The sequence below is a fragment of the Micropterus dolomieu genome, linkage group LG10, assembly GCF_021292245.1.
Source record: "Micropterus dolomieu isolate WLL.071019.BEF.003 ecotype Adirondacks linkage group LG10, ASM2129224v1, whole genome shotgun sequence".
Taxonomy (NCBI): domain Eukaryota; kingdom Metazoa; phylum Chordata; class Actinopteri; order Centrarchiformes; family Centrarchidae; genus Micropterus; species Micropterus dolomieu.
Window position 1 is genome coordinate 27,833,095 of NC_060159.1, and position 11,013 is coordinate 27,844,107.

Sequence of the window (11,013 nt, forward strand, 5' to 3'; positions counted from 1 at the left end):
CCTGTCGATGCATTCAAGGACGCTCTGACATCTGAGGTTTAAGACTTCTAAAATCTTTTAAATACAACAAACAACCGAAGTTGCAGTAACAAATTTTATTTATGGATTGTCTTCTGGATTCAATTTTACTGATGACGTCAGAGAGTCCTTTGACTTAATACAAAAGAGAAAATGCTACTAAACCAGATCTCATTAGAAAAATACATGTTTTTATGTTATTGTTTATTTGGTGCTTTTGTCCAAAGTAACCTACAGCCATCCACCTCCGCAACAACAAGCGCTGGATTTAAAAAACAAACATATTTGATAGGTGCCATATGTGAAAAGAAGCAGACTGTTAACTTATGTAACATAAACAAGTTACCCTGTATGAGTAGGTTTACTGATATAACCCAGACTATATAAAAACATGACATCATTTATTGTCTTAGTAAAACCTCACCTTTCAGTTTAGGGCACTAAATACCTTCATGTTTTATGTACATTTTGTAACAAGTAAATATATTTTCGTTTGGGTTTGGTATCATTTTATTGTGTTTTATCCTGTTGGTCTTGGTTTAGTTGCACCAGCAGCATTTTAACCAGTAGATCAGAACTGCTCAGTCACACTGACCTCCTCAGTGTGCCACCACAATAAAACCCCCATCTAAATATCTGGTGCCCATCCTAGGGGCCCCGACCTCCTAAAATCCTAAATCTGTGTAAAATAGCTCCTATTTGTCCACACAAAGACCACAGGCTGTGATAAAAGTACAGGGGGCCACAAGCTGAAAACGTTGGGAGCCACTGTTTTATCTCACCACAGTACAGAACCTCCATTAGAAATCTTCCCGCATTAAAGCTGCAGTAACTCCTGGTTTGGCGTACACGATGACCTCATCGCTGCGTCTCTCTGGTGGGAAACGGAGTCGTCTTTGCTGTGGTCTGTTTGTCATGAGTTACTCTCTCAACATGACAACATTCATTAAGCAGTGTTGATGGTTGAAATGAAGCTCACGGGGACTTTAACGTGATACTTTCCCACAGGGAGGCTGGTTGGTGAAAACGTGTGTTTATTGTTTGCAGTTTGGTGGGAGCTGCTCCTGTCTGTGCAGGTCTGAGGCTGATAAGACCCAGACTGGAGGATTATGGTAATAACAGGCTGCCACTGACTGACTGCCGGGTCCCATTACGGGTGGGCGGGCTGCGGACGCTTATCACTGCGTTGCAGTGCGCGATTCTTCAGTCACATGACGGGCGACACCTTGATTCACACTGCAGCTGGACAAAGAACAGCTCAGCGGTTTTATCACCAAACGAAAATGACGACCCCGATGGTGCGTGCTGATTGTTTTAGAAGCACCAGTGATTCTGTCAGGTTTCGAAAGCGAAGCACTCGGACACGCAGATATTATCAGTGATAATCACTAATTTTACCTTCGTGCTCTTTATCATTTTCAAACTCTTTCTGTGACAGTGACCACACAGAGCGAAAGGACTAAATCTAACTGTCCAAAGACAACAATCAAACAGTCATTTCCAGGTGAGCGGCTGTGTGGTCAAAGGCGGAGAACCATTTCTGCGGCGTTGCGTGGCGCTGCCGTACCCCGCCATCAACTCATCAGATAAGAACGCTGCTCTGCGGCTCCTTCGGCAGAGAGCCGGTGACCTTCAGGTTAGGAACAAAACCCTGTTTCCTGAACCAGACTTCGGCCGGCTGTGTTCGTACGAAGGTTTCTGTTATTCAGAGCGAGCTCGCAGGGGGGGAAAAAGAAAGAAAGGACGCCTGGTGCATCTTTTCCAGGACGCAGAATGGGATGAAACTGTATGTACAGTTGCCAGGGAGACGGCAGGCAGAGAGGATAGTTGGAGGCTGTTAACCCACAAACCCTGTGTTTTCATTCACTCTGCTTCTCTGCTTCGTCCTCAGGAATCACTTCAGGAGACGCTGCCAGACACTCAGGTAATATTCCAGCTTTCAACAACTGAACCTGAAGAGACGGCTGATTCCTCCTCTTGTTGCAGAAATAACTTCACTCTGAGGGAGCTGTGAGTTTTTCCTCTGTGGGGATGTTTCCTGCAGCTCACAGGGAGTAAACCCAGGGGACTCTGCAGCTTTAAATGGACATAATTGAGTGTCAATGATCACCACATCAGCTGCGGAGTAACTAATGCAGGCAATCAGCGAGCTCACACATGCTCGCCGCCCCCCCCCCCCCACCCCTCTTTAAAAAAGAAATCACAAAACTGAGGGAGGAAAACGCACTCCCACCAGCAGCCTCAGCTGTGCGTCCGTCACGCTCCCACGCTCACTTCAATTCTCATTTCTCCTCTGGTTGCAGCCCGCTGGAGCCTGCGCTGAGGAATTATCTGCTGTCAGGACCTGCCCGGGACGCCGCCGCGCCAACACGGACCGGAGCTGTACTGGGGCTGGGGGGGTACTGAGCGATGCTGTCCGCCGCCATTCAGATCCTGGCGTTCGCCCTGGCGCTCCTGGGCGTCCTCGGCACCACCGTGGCCACTCTGCTGCCCAACTGGAAGGTGAGCATCAACGCCTGGTCCAGCATCATGACCCCCATCTCGCAGATGCAGGGTCTGTGGATGGACTGCGTCTGGTACAGCTCCGGGGTCTTCAGCTGCACCATGAAGAACTCGGTTCTGTCGCTGCCGGGGTATCTGCAGGCCACGCGGGCCGCCATGGTTCTGTCCTGCCTGGTGGCGTTGTTCGGACTCTGCCTCGCCTCCCTGGGGCTTAAATGTACCCGCTGGGGGGGAAGCCACCGAGCAAAGGGGCACACAGCCATCGCTGCGGGGGGCTGCTTCATCCTGGCCAGCTTTCTCTGCCTGGTCCCCGCATCCTGGTTCACCAACGAAGTCATCACCGTCTTCCTGACCACGGACCTGCCGGAGAGCAGCAAATATCAGCCGGGAGGAGCTCTGTGCGTGACGTTTATATCCGCCGGCTTCCTCCTGGCTGGAGGGGTCATTTTTTGTTTGTCATGTCCTGGAAAGAGATCCGGACGACCGGACTTCGCTTCCTCCGCTTCCTCCGCTGACCCCGACAGACGTCTAACGTGCCCACATGAGCAGCGGAGGCGGGAGCTGCAGACGGAGGACGTGCAGCCGAAAAACAGGCAAAACAAGACGGTTCAGCTGCAGATGGACAAAGTGAAGCAGAAGAAACCTCCTGAACAGGGTCAGGAGCAGAAGAAGGTCTACTTGTCTCCCTCCAAACTCCCTCCGAAAGACATCAAAGACAGCTACAGCCTCCAGGAGTACGTTTAATCCTCACAGCTGAGCGGGGAAATGTGGAGTTTTCAGCTGAGCTTTCTGGCTCATAGTAAAGGGGGAGGTAAGGTGGGGGAGGTGTGTTTGAGGGGGAATAATTACCAAATGTTGGAAATGACAGATTGTGGATTCAGGCGACCGTCTTGGGGAAGGAGACGAAAAACAGAGGAGCTCTGTGAGGAAAAGAGGTGCTTAAAAGAAGCTGTAAATCCTTTAAAAACTGCCTGCAGATCTGACGCAGCTTTCCCACACCAAAGGTCTGAAGGCAAAAACATGAAAGAGCTGAAGCTGCTGATCTTAAAAAACAAATCTGAGCTCTGCCTGAAACAGAAAAGCCATCCAGCTGCAGATCGGCCTCCTGAGGTAAAGTAGTGCTCAGGCAGGGCCGGCCCAAAGCTTTCTGGGGCTGTGAGCAGGATTTCACCACCCGAACCAAATAAAAAAAAACATGAGAATATTTAAACAAAAGCTGAATGTTAGAGATGTATTTTATGAAAAAATAAATAAAGAGGACAAAACACAGGATATACTGTAACTTTGAGATACACTTTCTGATTTTGATATAGCGCTCTAGAAACCCAAACTTTGGTGGTGTAGAAGGTTAAACTTGAACGTGGGAACACAAAAAGAATATTCTAGATATTAACTGGTGCCATTAAGTCTAGTACTATTTATACTAGTGACATAAAGATGTAATATGAAACACACTGAATCGAAATGCTGTTAAATACTGGTGTAAACTGAGGATTTAAATTGCACACAACATACCTCAAATTACAAAATATTATGCTAATAATGTCAGACTAAATGATTATACTGTGCTTATCATAATTAGATTTTTCCCACACTGATTCAGAAAATCAGTAGTTACTACTACTACAGTTACTATAAATGTAGGATGAAGTTTTGCACATAAACTTAGTGATGTATTTACACACAGAATTAGACTTGTTAGAGATAAATGACTCAAGTTTTATATATCAATACCAAAAAATCCAGACCTCATTACTTCTACCCAAATAATCCAAATAATATTCACAATATTAAAGATATGTATTAAGTAAAAAAAACTACCTAAAACAGAAGATATGAAGGTCAAAATCTATAAAAAAACAAACAAAAAAAAGAAGTAAATTTAAAGAATCTTCTGTAAGACTTGTTGTAATGTGAATCACAGAGTGTGTCTTAAATTATTACAGCAGAGAAACAAGAGTTCACACACTGAACCTGTTCTGGTGGCTGAAGACACTTCTGTCTCAGCCGTCTTTGTGTTGGTGTAGTTCAAACTGCCCCGTGGACGTCACTTTTATGGAAAATAGACAAATAAAATATATATATATATATATATATATATATGAGAGAGAGAAGATATCATAACTTAACACTCCCTGGTTTTGGTTTTGCTCTGTTCAAACCCTAAATGTAAAGACAGAGCCGCCGACATTTCAGAAGTTTTATTTACAAAAGTAAAAAGAAATTGTACAAAAGAACACAACACAATGTGTGCAGGACTCAAGCTAAATACTCTAGAATAGTTGTCATTCTAGGCTGAATGTAGGTTACATCTAAAAGAAAACTAAATTATTTAAACAAAAGTTAATTCTCTTTTCTTTCTGAAAATGTTCTGTAAGATTTTTGTCACAGTTGCTGTTTAGCAGCAGGACAAAATTAACTTCTGACAAAAAGAAACCCAACAGAAGTTCAGCTTGTTTCATGAGCTTCCTGAGCCTCGGTGCATGCTGCCCGTGCTTTAGACGCTGCCTGTAGCTTAAAGTTAGTGCTGTCGTAGAGACTCGAGCCTGAAGCAATAAAGACATCTTTTGAAATTCACTGTTATCAAAAACAAGTCCAGATCCAAAGCTTCCAAACGACGGCGTCCGCTCCGTCTTTTCCCAGCATTCAGGGGAGGCGAGAGGTGCAGAGCAGCATGGAGAGGTAATGATGCTCTTTGCTTTCCCATTATCCTCTCGCCACGGTTGGATGCACACCGCACACACAACCCTCCACCCCCACTCCACCAGCCTCCTCCAGCTGTATGAAAAGGACATTTGCAGGATGTAACTTGCAGCCTGATGCAGCCTGGACTCTCCACAGTATTGTGTGCAGTTGGTGGGTGGTTGTCCTCTAACCTGAGGTGAGCTGTCAATCAAACCTGCCAACACCTATAAAAAGGAAAGAAACTGCTGAGCTGAACGCCCACACCGCCTCTCAGGAAACGCTTCAAACCTGAAAAAAAAAAAAAAAAAACGATTTACAAGAGACACGAGTCAATTCGTCAGTGCTGCAGCGACGCCTCACTGTCAAACCTGACATGTAGGAAGCAGGACACATCCATGCTCCAGCAGCTAGAAAACAAGCTTTAAAATATCAATACAAGGCACAAGGACAAAAAAAAATATCTACAGATGAATTCTGTATGTCTGTTTTTGCTTTGCTGCTCAGACCTCGCTGGAGGTCAGCTGGACAGTTTTGATGGTCACACCGTTTTCTCAACCCAAAGCCAGAGCACTTGAATGTTTTTTTAAAGGTACAACAGCACAATTTAGTTTGAATCTAACTATAAAAATGTATTTTGTGGTCAAACATTTAGGTTTGTATTAGTTTTCTCTCCACCGAAACATGTTGTGTACTTCAATTTTATTTATAGCGCAGAAGATATCTCATTGCACTTTTCATATAGTGCAGGTCTAGACCGTACTCTTTGTAATATTATTTAATGAGCCAAACAATTCTCGCCCTTGAGCAAGCACTTGGACACAGTGGAAAGGAACAACTCCCATCTGAACTAAAATACACAAATATGGGACTGCATTTGGCCAAAAATGAAAATAAAAAACATTGTGTTTTTTTGGCTGTTAAAAGTGAAATGTTTTTGTGCTTTTAGCAGGACTTCAGGTCCTGTAAAGACAGAAAAACAACTATGACTACAAAAGTGAACAAAGTCATTCTCCGTGTAGTGATTTAGTAAAAACAAATACATGAAGTTAATTTTGGGAGTATGAGTGATTTTAATGTGGGCCAATTAGCTAGCGAACCCTAGCAATAAGTAATTTGACGTTACAAAGACAAAAGATGATGTGTTGGCTGAAACTAATTTCTTTGCAGTTCACTTTGAGCCCTTTGTCATATTTTTTTTCTTTCATCACATCTTCAGTTGCTGATTTATCCTCTTGGAACAAAGATCTTGGACGTCAACATGCATTTTTCACATTAATTTAAAATGAGAATGTAACTGATCCAGATCAGCTGGGAATAGTCTGGATTCATGGTTAAGATAATGATCACTGTGGTTTTATCTGTCAACAAATAAAAACATGTCTGAACTGAAACCTTCACAGGGCCCCTAGTTTTATTTTTGAAATCAAACATATTATTGTTGTGGTTTCAGCAGTTGAGGCCCATCACTTTTGATACTCTAAGTACATTTTGTTGTTGTAACTACCTGGTTTTAGTAAAGTAAGGTTTTATTTAATCTCTGTGTTAAAGTTACTTTAAAATACCTAAAAATTTAATTTAATTTAATAGCCTGGGTTTTTAACTCACCCTGCCTATTGTTGGGACAGGCCTTTAATTCCTTTACAATGCCAGTCAGAATGATGAATATTTTGGTGCTCATTGTTTCCGTAACTGAGCAGTTGATTTGTGGAGAATCAAACCATGTGTGTCCATAATGACAACAATTTAAACATTTATATTGGTCCGCACGATCTAAGCAGCTTTGCTCAAGCGGGCAACACGGTGGGCTTTGAGAGGTTTTATCCACTGCGCCATCACCACCTCCCTTTGATGAGAGGATGAAGAGGGAACCATCCTTCTGGGCACGAGAAGGAACCTATAAAGCTCAGTGTTATTGATTTGATTATTTTCCCCAATTAAATACCCAGTTGCTGCACTTCATTTTAGTTTTTGTCTTGAGTGTGATTTAAAGTTTCTTTCCCTGAGCAGAGACAAACAAAGCGCTCTGCGGTATGTCAACAACTACAAACCCAAGCTGAGGATTCTTCTTGATGGTCTGGTTGGAGCTGGAAAGTCCAGTTTCATCAATTCTGTCCGCAGCGTGTTAGAAGGCAGAATGTGCAGACAGGCTAGGGTGGATAACAGCACTGACTGTTGCACCAAAAAGGTACGCAGAAAAGTTTAATTCTGTTGATATTCTTAGTTGTGAGCATGAAAACTAATTATAATAGTTATAATAGTAAAAATTAATAGTTCTCATCCCAACAACTAATACTGATGCTGCTAAGGTTGGTTAACACAGTGTCCACACAGCCCGAAAGCAGCACATTATCACAGCAGCAACTTAGGCTTCAGCTCGGCATCCTGGTCCATCACAGTACAGTAATCTGTCCCACATTATAGCCTTCCATCTGGGAAAATCCACAACATCCGTGATTTCCGTCAGCTTGTATCTGTCCCGACTCGTCTGGCTTCATGGTATAAAGATCCACAGGCTGTCGGCTCTCGTGCTAAATAACACGTGTGCTCGCTCATTGCTCGTACATATTCAATGTAGTGACGGGTGTCTACGCTACCGGAATTGTACAAGCAGAAGAAGAACGCCGTGATGATGAAACGCGCTCTGTAGTGCTGTTTGTTCGTTGTCGGCTATTATAGAAACATGACGACAAAATACAGCAACCTCCATAGAAGGGGGTGCCCGCGGTTATGTAGATATAAATGTCTCATTCTAAGGTAATAAAAACATAATGGTTCATTATTATTTATACACCACTGAAAACATATTTATGGATGTTATATTGCATTTCTGTCAATAGAGCCTCAGAAATATTACACACTGAACCTTTAAGTGTACATGCTCATATCTCTACCACATTTCTCTATCCAATTTGATAAGAGAAATATTACTACTACTACTACTACTGGCAACAGGAAGTGACCTTTCAAAGAAGAGGCCCTTGCATCATGTTTGACCTACATGCACAAAACTTTTGAGGCATATGTACTGTATTATCCCAAGACGCACAAAAAAGGCCTCTTGGAAAGTAAGTAACAGTAAGTCAGCCATTTTGATTTGAAAGTGCAATTTCAGCCCATTTTTCATACTTTATATTTACATACTTTAACAAGCTCCAACTACTAAATCAGTTTGATCATATTTCAAAGTTTCACTGTACGATCTAAAGGTATTGAGAGTAAAAAGTTGTGTGAGGTCTGTGAGGTTTCATCAAAGGGTGTGTCCATGGCGTCAAAAATTGATGATTCACCAAGACACAGGACGTTGTTGTCACTGCAGTGCACATGCTCACAGCTGCACCACACTTTACATGTTTGATAACATTTCTGTCCTGAACACATCTACATGCCAATATTCATGCAATGTCACAGTGCCACCTACTGGCAACAGAAAATAAGCTCTGTGTGATAATCTTCTTTTCATGTGTTTCCCAACCCTTTCCTGGAGAAATTTATTGATTAATTAATGATTAAATCTCTCTCTGCTTCAACACAGCTGATTGAAGCAGCTTCAGGATTCATAACGAGTTGATAGTTTTGAATCAGCTGTTTTGGAGCAGTGAGACACACGGCTATATAAACAGTTATCCACATAAAGATACTACTCCTCTACTTCTCACCACAGCCACTGTTGGGATATCCTAATTTGCATGATTTAGATGTACAAATATTGATAGTGGTAGATAATTTGATGGAACATGCCAAGACCCATGCATTCAGACTTTAAATGTTTTGCATAATGCAAATCAGTCAATGTCGCCACCTCCTTTGTAATCCCTGTGTGTATACAGTGAATAAAGTAAAAGTATTATTACAGTAGGCTATTGTGTCTCCATTCATTTTTAAAAAGTAGATATTTACATTATCGATACAAGTATACATGCTGTATTGCATGTGTGTTCATTTTTACAGATTCTACAGTTTGATAGTCCACAAGCTGTAGTCCAAATAGTCCAGCAGGGTTCTAGTTACGGTCCATAAGGAGGGTATTTTTAATGACAAATGTACATTATATTAATAAGATAAACACACTGAAGTAAAGACTTTTTCCAAATGAACTATGCTGCGCACCACTTCACACATCTGGGGCAAGTAGTGGGCTGCTGTGTGTGAGAGAAAGTGTTGGCCACGTAATGATCAATGAAGTCTCTGTCTCTCTTTCTGTCCAGGCTTAGGCTATTACTTATTTATTTATTAATCTCCACCAGTAGTCCGGTTCCCACAGTTGTCCGTTTTTTCCTATTAAATTCAGCTGATAGCAGTAAAATGCCATAGTATATTACTCTTCAAAGGGAAAATATGAATGAGAAGTGTGTGTGTGTGTGTGTGTGTGTGTGTGTGTGTGTGTGTTTTAAACAAGATTGGAAGAGAGGCTAAGTTACACTCTTAAGGACGATGTTTTTCTGTGAATGGATGTGGCGGAGTTAACGTCCTATTTTGACAGAATAAATAAATAGTGCCTGTAAAAAAAATAGTTGAACGATTGAAGCGATATGCAGTTGGCTTTGTTGCTACACTGGCATGTTAAGTGCTAAGTAGAATAGGCTCAAATCAGTGTGCTATATTTAAGGAATTAGCCTGCTAGTTTCCCTTTACAATGTTGAATAAATAATTAAATATAAATCAACGACAAAAACCCTCCCCCTATGTCCACGTGATTAAACTTTATAATTTTTTATGTGTTTCCTGTCAAATTGCACGCTTTTATTTTGTAGTTTTGGCGTGTATTTCCTGTCCTGACCAGCCTAATAGTGGAGGTCTGCAGTTGGACCCTCTTGGAATAAATAGCATCTTCGTATGACAGGCAAACAGGACAAAATCAGGATATGTCTTCCGATAAAAGTGTGTTTTTAAAAGAGGACACTGACTCTGACAGCCTTATTTCCTTGGACGGGTAGTTCCAGAGCCTCGGGGCTCTGACAGAAAAGGCTCTGTCCCCTTTAGTTCTAAGCCTAGTCACAGGAAGAGACAGACGGCCGGCCAGAAGAACTCAAATTTCGCAGAGGTCCATCAAAGCAAGATGGTGCCTGTGTTTGTCTTGGCCGCTGCTGCGTCGCATATGTCTCAACTTTCAGTGTTTGTACTGGTGTGTTTTGTTCACATATCATATCTAACGTCTAATGATTGTGTCTCTGCTGCTCTTACTGACGCTCGTTGTTGGACATCAGAGTCTATGGAAGGACTCTCTGATAGCTGGGAAAGTTACAAACAAACTTTTCCGCCCCGGCTCGTGTGTCCTCCCTCCTCACCTGATTACCGGCTTCTGTTTATGACCAGGGGCCCTGGTAATCCCAAGAGCTGGCGCTCAGGTCAAGATGCGGCAACCTTCCTGGATGGGGATGCTCTGGCCTCAGTGCGGAGAACGAACCCGGTGGTTATGGCCAGTTTCCCTCCAGGATGCGGGTGGAAATGCTCCCTAGCTGCAGCGCCCCTGGATGTCTTTACCCATTGGAGGAGAACCTCTTCTGTCTCAGCGACATGTTAATGGGAACGCGAACCTGCCACTACCGATGGTTACTGTGCTGTCTGACGAGCGATTGACCGCTCACTCCAGCTGGAGATCACGTGACCGTGCCACCTGTTTACGGTTAGTTCCGTCAGCTGTTGTGGATGCTGGCCTGCCGGCATCGTTCCGGTTTGCCTTGCTCAATGCTCGTTCCATTACTAACAAATCTTTTATTCTTAACGAGCTTTTTACCAGTGAGAATATGGATTTTATGTTCTTAACTGAAATGTGGCAAAGGGAAAATGAGTATTTTCATTTAAATGAGC

General features: G+C 42.8%; 1 protein-coding gene and 1 long non-coding RNA gene across 2 annotated transcripts; one reads left to right on the top strand and one right to left on the bottom strand.

Annotated features, from left to right (window-relative positions):
- Window positions 1–2,369: 2,369 nt before the first annotated feature.
- LOC123977351 (claudin-20-like) lies at window positions 2,370–3,264 on the top strand. The gene has a single exon (XM_046059977.1). It carries the CDS (start codon window positions 2,428–2,430, stop codon window positions 3,262–3,264), a length of 837 nt encoding a protein of 278 aa, XP_045915933.1. The 5' UTR covers window positions 2,370–2,427.
- Window positions 3,265–4,706: 1,442 nt separating this feature from the next.
- On the bottom strand, window positions 4,707–10,789 carry LOC123977360. The gene is made up of 2 exons (XR_006826635.1): window positions 10,491–10,789; window positions 4,707–5,493 (listed from the first exon to the last, which is right to left on the bottom strand). It is a non-coding gene; the product is annotated as an uncharacterized LOC123977360 (long non-coding RNA).
- Window positions 10,790–11,013: the final 224 nt, after the last annotated feature.